The sequence below is a fragment of the Engraulis encrasicolus genome, chromosome 5 (genome assembly GCF_034702125.1).
Source record: "Engraulis encrasicolus isolate BLACKSEA-1 chromosome 5, IST_EnEncr_1.0, whole genome shotgun sequence".
Classification (NCBI taxonomy): Eukaryota; Metazoa; Chordata; class Actinopteri; order Clupeiformes; family Engraulidae; genus Engraulis; species Engraulis encrasicolus.
Genome location: NC_085861.1, coordinates 10,116,860 through 10,131,374, shown reverse-complemented (window position 1 = coordinate 10,131,374; position 14,515 = coordinate 10,116,860). Strand labels below are relative to the sequence as shown.

The following is a 14,515-nucleotide window of genomic DNA, read 5'->3' as shown; positions in this document are numbered from 1 at the left end:
TTTCCTCATTATGTTCTCCCATCAGTGATGGTCCCAATGGCGTGGTTAACCTGCTCATGGCCTTTCCAGACCAATGGCCCAACAGAGGGCACTAAATGCCTGAGCTGGCCCAGTCTGGGGTAGACTTGAAGGCATGTTGTGTGTGGGTGTTCTCTGCTTTATCCTTTGGTAATGTGCTGAAAAATCAGCAACAAAAAAACAGCCTAACTAACCCTACGCTTGCACTTATTGTTCTGTATTCTCTGTATGCTTTGCATCTGCAAGTGTTGTCTGCTAGATTCCTTTGTTGTAAATTGCTTTGTATAAAGGTGTCTGCCAAATGTAGTGCAATGTAATTTGAATTGTAGTTGAATGGGCCTGCTAGCTGGGGCCCGCCCATACTGTACGCCCCATGATGCTGCTCTAAGTATCTCGACCAAGTCGGACTGGCAGAGCTGTCCCTGTCTTCCACTTCAAATCATTTCTAGAAGCTGGAGGCAATAACAACTTGAGCATTTTCAAGCTGATGCAGGTTTCAGACCTGGATGTACAGTAGCAGTGTACAGTGTTGGTGATACTGTAGCTGCTTGGGGGACTAGAAACTTGGAAGAACATTGTAGTCACGATAGCCGGGCTATGCTGCCCTACAATTTCAGAACGCAGTATAATTCGAAATGGCAAACTGAGAAAAAAGGCTTTAAAGTTTCCTTTCTGGCCACGCAACTGTGTTGGAGGTAAAGTGGTGATGACACTTCCATATAATACTTTTTTATGGTGGAAATTTATGCACACAAGAAAAAAACAAAAAAACAACATTCTCATTACTTTTTAGCTGAAAAATCAATATACTGCGTTCTGTTGTGGTGTTACTGTCTACACCAAAACCACGGTGTCAATGGAGAAGTGCAGTATATTGCGCGATATACTGTGTTCTTGGCTAGTACGACGTAACCTCCTAAAACCAAAAAGCGCAGTATAATCGTTTTTTATCGGGGTTTTTTTCTGAAACGGGACCAAGTTGGACCAAAAACACAAGAAAAAGAAGGTATTTTAAAGCCAATTTCCGGTCTAAACCAATTTTCGATCATTTTCAAGATACTGCGTTCTGAAGTTGTAGGGCAGCATGGGCAAGAGTACTGTATATAGACAGGTTTATCATACTGTATAGACCCGACCAAGAGCAGATTCATACCTGCTTTATATTACCATTCGTTTTAGACAGAGATTCTACTGAAGCACATTACACTTAATGAATTTTCTCATAGCTTCATATTTTTACATTTCTACACAGTTTAGGGTCAGAAAGTAGTTTTTATACGCATATTTATTTATACGTAATTTATAATAATACAATGTCCATCATGCTTTCATTATTTTTTTTCATTCCCATAGTTTTTTTTTTTTGTATTTATATAGCTGTAATCTGTCACAGTTGTGGTTGCCTTCATTGAGTTTCTATTGTTTTCCTCCATTTGGGAAACAAAAAATGTCTCCTGAGGGGATTAACTCCATGTGTGGCCTTTTGGTGAAACTCAACAGACAGACTGAAATATAAATTAGGAACTGCAGCTGGCAGACAGGCAGGCAGCTCTGGGCCAGAATGGACTTGGCTGCAGGATGCCGGAGCAGCACTTGCACTCTCAGAGATAACCATGCTGTAGTCATCTCTCCTCTCCTCTCCTCTCCTCTCCTCTCCTCTCCTCTCCTCTCCTCTCCTCCCCATCTCTCCTCTCCTCTCCTCTCTTCTCCTCTCCTCTCCTCTCCTCTCCTCTCCTTTCCTCTCCTCTCCTCTCCTCTCCTCTTCTCCCCTCTCCTCTCCTCTCCTCTCCCCTCCTCTCCTCTCCTCTCCTCTCCTCTCCTCTGAATGGTCCGGCTGCACAATAACACTGAAACAATAAAGGATAGAAAGTGGGCAATGTGAGACAATAATAAAAAAACAACAAGGCTGCATTGTTGGGTGGACCGACAGTCATTTTCACACAATCGTTTCCTGGCTTCTGTGTTATGAAGGCGGTTATGCTGCTGTGCTTTACAGTGTGTTATCAACATAGTGCTGCCCCTATGCCTTAGGCTTAACAGAAATAAATGATTCATATGACTCACATGTATGACGTACATTAGCCTTACCAAGCCTTTGTCCCCCTTCATCAAGGTTTCTCATATACAGGAGTCGCCGTCACTCTGCAAGGGAGGTGTGAAGGCACTTTTTTGTGATAATTTGGACGCATGCCTTTATAGCGCATTGTGGATGTGCGTGCGTGTGTGTGTGCATGCGCCTGTGTAAAAGGCCACTTTTGTGAGAATTGTATGTATGGCAGTGTACTTCTTTCTTTTTTTCTTTTTGTTCCTTTCTTAAGGACCAAAAACCTGGGAAATGGAAATGGAAATTCTTCTCTAAAATAGGTTGCTTAGCCCCACGCACTGCTGGCCTTCTCCTCGTTATAGGAATGCTGAGATTTCTTTATTGGACAGCTGCCCTGGTGTGTGTGTGTGTGTGTGTGTGTGTGTGTGTGTGTGTGTGTGTGTGTGTGTGTGTGTGTGTGTGTGTGTGTGTGTGTGTGTGTGTGTGTGTGTGTGTGTGTGTGTGTGGTGAGTGTGTGTGCGCGTGCGTGCTTGCGTGTGTCTGTGTCAACAGGGAAGGATAAAGTGCAGACTCTGCAGCCAGTAGCATAGCGGTTCCCCTCCTGGGGGGCTCTGGAGGGCTGTGATGCGGTCCCCTGAGTCCCCAAGTCGTCCGCTGGTGTCGACCTTATAGTGTCCAAGCTCATAGTCTCCAATCTAATCTCCCCCTAGTGCTCTGCTAAGGACAGGCGGAGTAAAGGGAAGCTAGATTAAAACTATTTGTCACTGTTCAGGGCGAAGGCCAGAATGGACTTTACCACCAAAGCACAGCAACTAGACTATGAGAAAGCGAGGGAGTTTGGAGAGAAAGACTGAGAGAAAAAGTTTTAATTACGTAACTTCTCCTATCCAATCTAGGGCATGCTTTAATCGATTTTTAAAAAAAAGTAAGACCAACACCATTTAAAAAAAAAATTCTCCTGGATTACAGTTGGGTCATTTAGGTTTTTAGTTGCAGTCAGGTGGTGCTACGGTAGCAAATGCCAGTATTGTATGGATTCAATTATTATTTCTACATAAAAACAGTCCATGTCAATGGACCATGTTGCACAGTTAAAGGGGTATGCCACAATTTTAGGGCTTAATATAGTTAAAATCGTTGGCTGGGGTTTATAAAGGTGGTTAAGCGTCTTATTTTTCATGTTAAGCGTTGTCATGCTTGAAGACAAGTTAACAGTAGTATCAATGGATCACTGTAGCATGTAGCATGCTACACGGATGCATTGACTTTCACTAGCTTAGCGACATGCTCCCTCTTTTAACTTGTCTTAAAGCAAGACAACGGCTTACATGAAAAATAAGACACTTTACCACCTTTATAAACCCTGGCCAATGATTTTAACTGTATTACAGTATTTCTCAATTGGTTTTGTACATTTCTCGAATCTCTCTCGCAATTTGCAAAACATAATATTCATTCTCAAAACAGCTTTAACAAATGGCAAAACACTGTGGATAACCTGCAAAACCGAGTCTCTTGCTCAAAACCCTTAGTTTGTCTTTCAAAACCAAGTTGTTGTGTCAATGAACGTATCAGCGCCAGCAGAATGGTTAGTCATTGTGTCATAGTGTATGGACAAGCTAGTGAAATCAATTTCTCATGTTGTCAATTGAATAGTACACTCTTGAGGATCTTTTCTGAAGCGAAATGTTGTTTAGATTAGATGGGAAATGTTGTAAATTCGGCTTTATATTACATTGATCAGATAAGATTGAGATAGTTTCATGCATTCAGTGACAAAGCTTTTTGAGTGATATGACAAAAGCAATTGATAATGTACGAAATCACTGAGAATTGTACACAGCCATGGCATGGTGGACGAGAGCATTTGCTATATGCCGAAAACAATGAGAAACTGATTTGACCATGTGCACAGGTAACACCAGGAAGTCACAATTGAACAAAGACTTTTGAGAATCATTATTCTGTTGTGAGAAATGTACAAAACCAATTGAGAAAAACTGTAAGCCCCAAAATAGTGGCATACTCCTTTAATTAATGTACCAGCTGCTGCACACAATGGTGAGGGAAGCTGTGGTTGTGCCAGCCAGACATCTGCTTCTAAAATTGTCAATGACCCGTTATTTATCGAGTCATCAGCATACTTGAACCATAGCAAAGACCTGTTCAGTAAAGAAAAAAACATGCACATCCGTCTCAAAAATGTTCTGGGTGCAGGACCTGCTAAGTCACATGAAAATTGAAAATAAAGTCTGCACACCAAGCTCCCGTTTCTTTTCATTTTTCGTCTGATGAAGGGCATGCTGCCCGAAACGTCACATTAAATGGGAGCCTGGTGTGCAGGCTTTATTTTCAATTCTCAATTGAGACATCCCTCATTGAGAGAGGAGGGAGTTTCCACTTTGGTGACAGTAGTCTACCCTGACAAGAAAGCTCGAGCAACATTGTGACGCACTGTCGTCTTACTGCATGGAGTGACATCGTCATGCACAGGGGTGGTCGTAGGACTAGGCTGACCGGGCAATGCCCGGGCCGGCACCCAAGATTGGGACTAATGTGAAACTCCGCCCCCATATTCAAAATCGTTTAAAAGTGTTATTTCTACACTATTACCATATTGTTGTACAGATAACAATACTATTAGTGTTTTTTGTCAGTTGTTATCAGCGTTTTTTGCTGATTTTTTTGCTAGGGGTGGGGCCACTGCGAAATGGGCGGGGCGTCAGAGTGGGCGTCGCCCCAGGGCGCAACTCATTGTAGGACGGCCACTGGTGATGCACTGTAGTCTTACTGCGTGGAGCAACATTGTGATGTACGGCTTTCTTACTACTTGGAGCGACATTGGGATGTTCTGTAGTCAAAGAATAAGAAAGATATGTCAAACTCCGCCCATCCAATGCCAAGGAGTGTGCTCAAAAGCGGTCTCCTAAGGGGGCCGCTGTCCCCTCCTCCTTCCTCTCTTTTTATGGTGTTTGCACAAGAAGTGCGCTACCGCCATCTACAGCGCTAAGGGAACTCTGTTTATTCTCAACCTCAAGACTCCGAAGGTCTCCTTACCGAAGGTCTCCTAAAGGGGCGTTCACCCGACATCACATGGATACTGTAAAAGAACGAGCCTGAAGTATCTTTTTCTATTAGACGATTCTTTGCCGTAGTCTTGCTGTGTAAAGTGACATTGGGATGTACTGTTGTCTTAATTCATGGAGTGACATTCATGATGGACATGATGATGAAGATTGATCGACTTTATACTATTCTACAGTATGTGCTGTGCTGCCCAGATTTGACTGCTCTAAAGGTCACGCAATGTCATTTGCCCTTGGCACCCCTGGGGGACTCGACTCTGTGATGGCTGGAAAAGCATGTCATTTCACCAACACTCTTGTCATACTGTATGCTTCAGAGGAACATCTCTGGAGATCCATGCCCTGGTTTTCTTCACAGCAGATGGTGAGGCCAGGCCAGGGGTTTGCGAGATGTTGGGAATTTGTGACAGCTTGGAGCTCTCTGTGGGAGCTGAGGCTGTGAACCACATCTTTTTGTGACAGACACTCTTTCCCTGCTCTGCCTGGTGTGGTGTGGTCCTCTTACTTTCTCCATACTTTCCCTGTTAAAAAAAACTTGTCATAGTGCAAGATATAGAGTTAATGCCTTAGCCCTTTTTAAGAAAAGTTGCTCTTGGCCCTACCGTGGCTCTAACAATAGGGCCCTGGGCTGCTACGCTGGCGACCTGGGTTTGATTCCGGCCTGGGTCATTTGCCGACCTCTCCCCATTCGCTTCCTGTCAACCTCTCCTACTGTCCTATCATCAATAAAGTCGAAAAGACCAAATAAAATCTTTCAGAAAAGTTGCCCTCAGCCTGTAAAAAGCTTAATATCTCAGCCTCTGAATGCACAACACTTGAAAACACTTCGACCCTCATCTTACATCAGAATGTGTTCATTCAGCTTTAACTTACCAAGACTTTTAATAAAAAAAAATATCTCAAATCTCATGAGCCTGAATACTGCATCATGCTGCTCTAGGCGCCTGGAACGCAACATCCAGCATCAACGGGTTAATATATCAGATTGTTGGATTGTTGCTTTGACAAGTTGGGACCTCGGTCAGACTTCCCCAATCTTGGCCCTGCTGTAGCCAACCAGTGGGACACTCACCTGCCATGCGGCTGACCCGGATTCGATTCCCGGCCCAGGTCCTTTGCTGGCCCCTCCCCATCTCTCTCCCAGTTCGCTTCCTGTCCACCTCTCACACTGTCCTGTCAAATAAAGTCATAAAAGACCCCCCAAAAAAAAATCTAAAAAAAAAGACTTCCCCAATCTCACAGTCTCCTCTTGGTTTCAGTCTGCTTCTCCTCCACAGTCTTTAATTATTCACTACATGTAAAATAAGACTGCAGCTGGCCTTCATGAATATGACAGAGAGAGAGAGAGAGAGAGAGAGAGAGAGAGAGAGAGAGAGAGAGCATACATGAATATAACAGAGAGAGGTGGGACACCAAATGATGGCCACCATCATTCCCATAATCCCATAATGCGTTGCACTGTAGGGAATGGATTGACAGTGCTTGGGAGCGACCTTTGACCTTTGCGTTCATCTTCATCCTCAGGATGTGGACCTGGAAGCCATGGTGTGGCACATGGAGAACATCCTCGACACCCAGCCCAGCGGTGAGTAGCTCAGTCAGATACTTTATTTTACGTATAGTATGAGGCCCAATTACAGGGCTGGACTCCTCATAATTTGCGGTGCAGAAGTGACTCACTGATGGGCCGCGCACCCTTGTGGGCCCTTATTTTCAGAAATGCAAAAAAATTTGTTTTTAACATTTCTGAAAATAGGAGCCCACGAGGGTGTGGGGTGGCCAGTCCAATCCAGCCCTGCCCTGTTATAATTTACATGGCTTGTCTACATTCGAAATGATTATCTACCGTATCTCTCTGTCTGTTTAACTGTTTCCTGTCTGTTGATCTGAAACCGGATATTACTGTAATGTGATGTGCTCTGAATTGATATATAGCAGGATAGGAGAAATCTCACTTAAATATTCATTAAGTCATTAAGATGCACCTTTACTTTGAATTTGAATTGAATTACTCTTAATTGAATAACAATGCAAGTGGTTTTGAAATCTTTTAGCAATGCAATGTTTTAATTGAATTCCTTTAACAACTGTTTAAATCACGGATGGACGATCATTACAATTGACTTCATTTAAAACGTTCCTTCCAGTAATGCAATGTGTCTGTGTCTGTGTCTGTGTGTGTCTGAGTGTGTCTATCTGAGTCTCTGTGTGTGTGTGTGTGTGTGTGTGTGTGTGTGTGTACTCGCGCACACACACTGTACTGTCTCAGGTTTTACTTCTCTCATCATCAAGACACTACATTTTTTCATTATTACTTTCACAGACACCAAAGGTGCCAAAGCGTAATGAGATCTCAACACATTTCTCCTTTCCTTTTGAAGCTCCTTGTGTGTTTCACGAGGCACCTACCACCAAAGTCTAATATTAATATCGTCCATCAAAGCCTCTCTCCCTGATAGCCCATTGGAATTGTATGTGCATACTGTTTTCATCATGGTCAAAGTCTTGCCATTCAACACATTGTGAACTCTTATTTTTTTGTTTTTGGGGGAAAAAAGTAAAGTAATTTCTCTGGAACTAACAGTGGTCATTAGGCCTTTTTGTACAGGATTAGTGGCCTTTGGAGTTACTGCAAGACCACTGTTAGCCTGTAAAGCACACCTGAAGAGACCAACGCAACAAAGTCGTTGGACTGTGTTCATAGGAAGAGCGACACGAGTAATAGAAGTGACAGAGTATGACCGTTAAAAGCAGAATGGAGGTATTCCTAATGTACATTCCACTTGACTGCGGTCGCTGTTGACGAACCACATCATAGCTAATTTGCACAAGTTCAACTACAAGCTGTCACTCAAATCGCCTGCCCAAATTGCTTTTGTGTCTTCTGTCACCAGCTCTACACAAAGTCAATTATTTTCGTCGCCATTGGACATTTTTCTTTCTTGTAAAAGGACTGCGGACCAGATGAAATGGCTCAGTGGGCCACATGTGGCCCCCAGGCTTGAGTTTGCCCACCCCTGCTCTAGTTGCTTATGATGGTGTGTTTGTGCCATTGTGGGGCAGATCGAACTCCACAAAAACATCAAGAGGTCAGCAGACACCACCACCACCCCCAACCCCCCCCCAAAAAACAAAACACCTTGCACGCGTTTCTCCGCCCAGGACTTCACTACTGGATTGCAGCGGCTTGAAGTCGGAATAGCAATGGGGTGTGCCATTTCGTCTACACTGTTCGTAGCAGCGTTTGATATAATCCTCATTGGCGCAAGGCAAATGGCAGGGGGAATCAAACTACCAATCCCCTCATCAACCGTGAGTAGGATGGATGGGTGTCAAGTTGTCGGTTTTGGTTTGGTTTTTGCTTGTTTTTTTCAGTTTTGTCTGGTTAAAGTTCTGTGCATTATTTTCCCACAACTTGAAAAGAAATGTCATTGATGGAGTTACAAAATAATAATAATAATATTTACAAAAATAGTTGCCATGTCAATACTGAAACCAGAATAAATATTGCATTTAGGATTTGTAGAAAAATAGCTCATCTTGGAGTTACAAGAAATTGACCAACAATTGAACATAAGAAACCCCACTATAAAATGTGAAGCGCCGTGCTCAACTTGAAATGCAGAGTTTTGAGACAATGTCAATGAGACAATGAGTCGATGCACTTAAATCGCCACTAATATTGCAGGAAAATGATTAAATGTGCCCAGGTCCTTTAACTTAAAGTTACATTGCAACAGAAGACCAATATTAAGCACTACCATTTACATCAGCAAATCACCCCAAACTACAAAACATTGAGCGCACTTAAAACGCTTTAAATCACATCAAAGATAAGCGCTTATACCGGCTGCCACTCCAGGTTTGCAGTGACATGTAATGCACAGTAGTTGAGAATATTGAGAGCACCGCTAAATTTTGCTTGTGACTCTCTCCAGTTTTCTTACAAACTGAACGCAAACTGACTTAATTAAACCACCTGTGCGCTCAGTTTGCCGCGAAGCCAAATCAGCTGAATCATTGACAGCTGGCGCTAATCAGTCAGCTCACGCTTCTTTTAATTAACTTGCGTTTACCGCGGCTCAGACACCACCCATTTTTTCTAGATTTTTCCCTGTGTGTTTTTTTTTCCAGTGAAACTAAAATCAATCAGCAGCAGACCTAGCCTGACGCGACACCTCCCACTCGAGCTTCCCGTCCTTGGAAAGGAAGGTCGCCCACAAACAACCCACATTAACTAAAGGCCTTGCTCCTCAACAGGCAATACAAACCACCTTACATCTCTACCATACAATTGAGACTGCCATGCAAGGTGGGAACTGCTGGTTGCTGAGGATGGACTGAGACACAGCTGCCTGGGGTTTAGCATCTCTGACAGGGCCCAAACAGGTTGAATGAGGTGGAACGGTCCACTGGCAGGTCACCCATGGCTTGTTGGCAGACTTGAGCTCTGGCCTTTTGGCAGTTGATCTCTTGAGCACCTTGAACACCTTCATGGCCTTCTTGACCATTTTGGCATGCCAGCGGGGTCCCCAAGAGGGGGTCAGTGGGACAACCTGGTCATAGTGTTTGAGGTGCTGGAACCTGCTACCGCAGTGCAACATCCCACCATCTTCATCCTTGTGCATGGCCATGTGGTCTGTTGTGGTGCTGGGAAAGGTGGCTCCATCCTTCACCACAAGGCAGTGGTCTCGGAAGGAGTCTTCAGTTTTGACCACGGTGACTGTACCAGCCGATAGGACTGCCTCCCACTTTGGTTTTCCCTGGTCTTTGAAACCAAGGAACTTCTTTGCTGCCCTCCAGACCGGTACAAGTGCCTTCGCCGGTATGGTTCGGCTGCTGAGCTGCCAAATTGCCACCAGGTTTGTGGCTGCAGCACCAAGAGGAGGTCTGTGTGGGTTGGCATTATTTGAGGTTGGTTCCAGCTTGGATTTGTTCTTTGCTCCAACTTGGGTTTGAGCGGAGACGTGACTGAGGAGCTCTCGCTGGGTGAGTGCATTTGACTCCTGGGCCTTGACCTCGTTCTTCGAGCGGTTGACCCCCAGCCGTACTTTCCTTTTCTTCCTCTTTTTGGAGGGATTTGCTCCCAGCCATTTTTTCTTTTTGGTGAGTTTTTCTCTCAGCTATTTTTTCTTTTTGGTGAGATTTACAACCACCCGTTTTTTCTTTTTCTTTTTCTTTTTCTTTCTTGAGACGTTAACAGCCACCATAGAGTGATGCTTGTCTTGCTCTGAATTGTACACAGGATTCAGGGCTTTGCGGTTCTCCTCTGAGAGTGGATTTGGAAGGACCATCACTGCAGGTTTTCTCTTCCGGAGATCAAGTGGCTCTGACCTCCCACTTTGGCCTGAGTAGACCCTGAGCAGGTTATGCAGACTCCAGCTATTCCAGGTGGTACCGGCTGGTGTACTCATGGGGTGAGGCTTTGGAACAGTCAAGTTGCTCTTCCGCGCAGGCCAATTCCAGCTTGCCACATCTTTGAACACTTTGACAGCAGCCCTCTGCTTCACCTGGACTTGAGCTTTGTTGGCCGCCTTCAATTTTGGCTTCCTTGCCGACTGCTTTTCTGTCCATGGGGAAGTTGCTTCAACTGCTGTCCTATTCGGAAAGGCTGCTGGATCTTCCACCCAGGGGTATTTGACATGTGACTTCTTGCTGTGCCTATTTTCAGCGGTGTCCCAGCTTGCCACATCTTTGACCAGTTCTCCCTCTTCCGGGATTGACATCTTCACTCCATGCTGGCAGCCACCGCACCTAAACTCGCACGTGGATCCGACGCCATCTTGACTGACTGCAGACATTGTGGCGTGGTCAAGTTCAGGTGGCTGCACAGGCTTGGAGGTCAACTCTAGCAGCGAGCCCTCCACACTACAGATCCGCTGCTTGAAGTCAAGTCGCTCTTCTTCTGGGACCCACTGAGTCCATTGTCGCATGGTGTCTTTTGCCCTCTCCACCAGCCTCTCAAGGTTGCTGAGCATCAGCTCGTAGACCTCCAGCTTCAGGTCAGGCTTCTTAGCAGTCAAACATTTGCAGTCCTTTTCAGCTGCCTCCAGTGCAAGAGAGAGTTCGAAGCAGCCGAAACTGTGCCACAGCACCTTCTGGATGATGTCCTCCACCTCCTCCAGTTTCTGTGCGTTACCTCAGCGCCGATGTCTGCTTTCGCAGAGGCTTCGAGCTCCGCCTCTTCAGTGAAGATCCCCACCTCCTTATTTGCCTCCATCACCTTTTCAGCCTCAATCTTGACCTTGCTGAAGGCTTCCATCAATTCTTCTGCCGACATTTTCTTGCAGGACTTTAAAAGTGAATTTGCATGCCGGGTGAACCTCAGTTTGGCAATCGTTCTCTCCCTCTTCAATTGATGTAGGGACTTTGAGTCGGCCATTGTGGGCTCTGGGACGATCGATGGGCCTGGATTTTCAGCGGCAGGCGGGCTGGGCGTGGACTCAGCGGCAGGCGGGCTGGGCGTGGACTCAGTGGTAGACGGGCTGGGCGTGGACTCAGCGGCAGGCGGGCTGGCTTTGTTGTGGCGCTGAATCGCCAACTCATTCATCCGAAAGTGGTTGGGGCTGCCACGGTGCCTCTCTGAAGCCAGCCTTTTTGGGAGGAACATGCTCCAGCTACCTCTGAGATCGCTACAGCTGGGTATACATGCAAAAAAAGACCAGGTTGGTGCTGGAGCTTCGGGAGTCCACAGACGAGTCGGTTAGGAATGCTAACTCCAAGGTCCTGACTGGCCGCTAGTGGAACGACCGAGGTCGACCAAGCTGTGAGCAGGCTGCAGCACAAGGAGACTGTGGGCAGAGGGAAAGTAGGAAGAGCAGGCCTAGGATGGGGAGAAGCACCACGCTTCTGGTCCAAGGCCCACCGCAAAGAAAGAAAGGAGATGGTGGTGACGGAGGTGACGAGGATGGAGGAAGACCACTATAAGATCAAGGCTGTGTCTCAGGGACGGCAAGGAAGCTGGACAACTTGGGAGGGAATCTCAAACAGGAACATCAGTTGGTCAGACGTGTGGAAGATCCCACAGGCAAGACTCAGCTTCCTTATTCGCTCAACCTACGACACGCTTCCCTGTCCCCGGAACCTCCACCAGTGGTTTGGAAATGAGGAATGTTGTGCACTCTGCAATGCCCCAAAACGTAAGAATCCTGCACATCTTGTCAGGCTGCAAAGTCGCACTCTCACAGGGTCACTACAGATGGCGCCATGACCAGATCTTGAGAAAGCTAGCCGAAGTGCTGGAGGAGTACAAATAGGGAAGCAGAACATCATCGCCGGTAGAGCAACCCACCATCTTTGTCGAGGAAGGAGGAATCAGAAGCATCAGGCAGAGAAACCGCAAGGCCTTTCACTCCTGGCCAGGAGTGGAGCATGAAGGTTGACCTGGACAAGATCAGTTTCCCACAGAAATTACCACCACATCTCTCTGACCAGACATAGTGGCGTGGTCTGTAAATGCTAGAGCGGTAGCCCTCATTGAGCTCACTGTGCCAATGGAGGAAGGGATCGAGGCTGCCTTTGACCGAAAGAAAGCCAAATACTCCGAGCTGGCTGCTGAGTGCTGGGAGGTGGGCTGGAAGACCATGATCTACCCATGGGATAGGCCCCCTGAAGGGCGTGGGAGTCACTGGAGGAAGGCTAAGGAAGGCAACAAAGGAACTGGCGGAGGAGGCGAAGAAAGGGAGCTTTTGGCTCAGGACAGAACCTGGGGGAATAACACCTAACCCCCAGACAACAGTTGCAGGGAACAACACCTTTCAGCTGCAGGGGGTGACAGGGAGACGTCCCTGTCACTGCTCCGACACACGCGAGACGTTTCAAGATTAAAGGAGCGAAACGTTGATGAGCAGTGGTTCCTGACTGACGATCCTGCAGCTGACCCATGGGCACCGGAGGAGGTGCGACAGGCAGCAATGCCAAGCAGGAATTAACATCTTCCTGTACAATTGTAACATCCCCCCATATGGGCCCTGACGAAGAAGCGCTGAATTCACAGCGCTGGTGGCTCAGGGGCACGATATTAACATTTGTTTGCGTTTCTTCTCTTTATTTCAATGCCTTTTGTTTGTAATCTATCACCATTGTTTTGGCTCCTCTATGCTATCTTCTCACTTCGGAGATAAACTTTGCATATCTTACATCGGGATCTCAAAAGTACTGTGTGAGTGCGTACCCCCCTTCGAGTAATCGCTCGGAGACCCTGGCCACCTGTTCCATTTGCGCACCTCCAGGCGTGATAACCCACGGAACCTCCGGGCCAGTGCGTTCCCGCGCGCTCTCCAGCTGATTTCAGCGCGCACCCCCCTCTAGGGTGTGTTCCGCGCACACCTCTGGTCAGCCGGCCAGATGTTCAAAGCTCACCTTACAGGAGTTCCCGCCAGATCTGAGATGTGTGATTTAAATGCTTACTATGACATGTTGAAAATTGCTACGATGTGTTTGGTATCAATCTGATGGTCATATTTCGGGTGGTGACAAGGTATTGGTGTTGAAAATGGTCGTAGATGATTTATTAAAGATTTAGAATCATAGGAATGAATGAAGAGTCGGGCATTTGCCCAACCCCTCTGGGTTACAGTAGCCCAGCCCAAATGAATAGTCGCAGCCTATTGGCTACCTGGCTAAGGTGACCCACGTGGTAAATATTCATTTAAGACGGGGGAAATATGAATTCTATCAGGTTTTATCTGTATCCAGATCCTCCGCGAATCTCTCGTTCGTGTAGCCTTTCCTCTTGTTCAGGTATGCATTGACTTTCTTTCAAAATTGTACTTTGTCGTAGAATTAGATTTGTCTTGTAATAAAACTTTCATTGATCTATATTTTGTTGTAGATCCCGTTTATTCCTTCATAAGGTTATTGTACTGTCGAAACGTAGCAGCTCCAAGGACATTTCTCCATGTGGAGTGGGACGCTATACTTCGGGTCAGCCCGAGTGTCAATGGTGTCTACTTAGGATAAAAATATGTTATTGTAAACTGGAACTTAAGCGGGGTGATCAGATCTTTTTGGGTGTAGCTCTTGACATACACCTCTCGCCTCCTATTGCAGTCGAATAGGGGTAAAGTGTATGGGGCTTAGGATCTCATAAGTATGGTACCTTCCAGCAACCTTAACCTCTGATTTATTCTAGACGTCTCTCATATGGGATGGACATGCATAAAGAAACTAGTCGGCCGCATGCAAATCAGTTCTACAAGTAAATGGATATAAAACCCTTGACAGCTGGACTCAGACTTAACCGATATTGTTGGAATATTCATAATAAGAACAGTTTATATTAATTGAGTGCAATCACACAATTATTCTGGAACTAGGGAGATCTACGACTGAGATCTCATCATAATACGGAAACTTGGTAAATTAG

General features: G+C 45.9%; 1 protein-coding gene across 1 annotated transcript in view; it reads left to right on the top strand.

Moving 5' to 3' along the window:
• Window positions 1-14,515, top strand: part of nek11 (NIMA-related kinase 11) — a 131,969-nt gene that overhangs the window by 74,565 nt on the left and 42,889 nt on the right. The window contains exon 13 of the mRNA XM_063198446.1: window positions 6,673-6,733. Within this exon, the coding sequence (XP_063054516.1) occupies window positions 6,673-6,733 (61 nt within the window). The remainder of the gene's footprint in view (window positions 1-6,672; window positions 6,734-14,515) is intronic.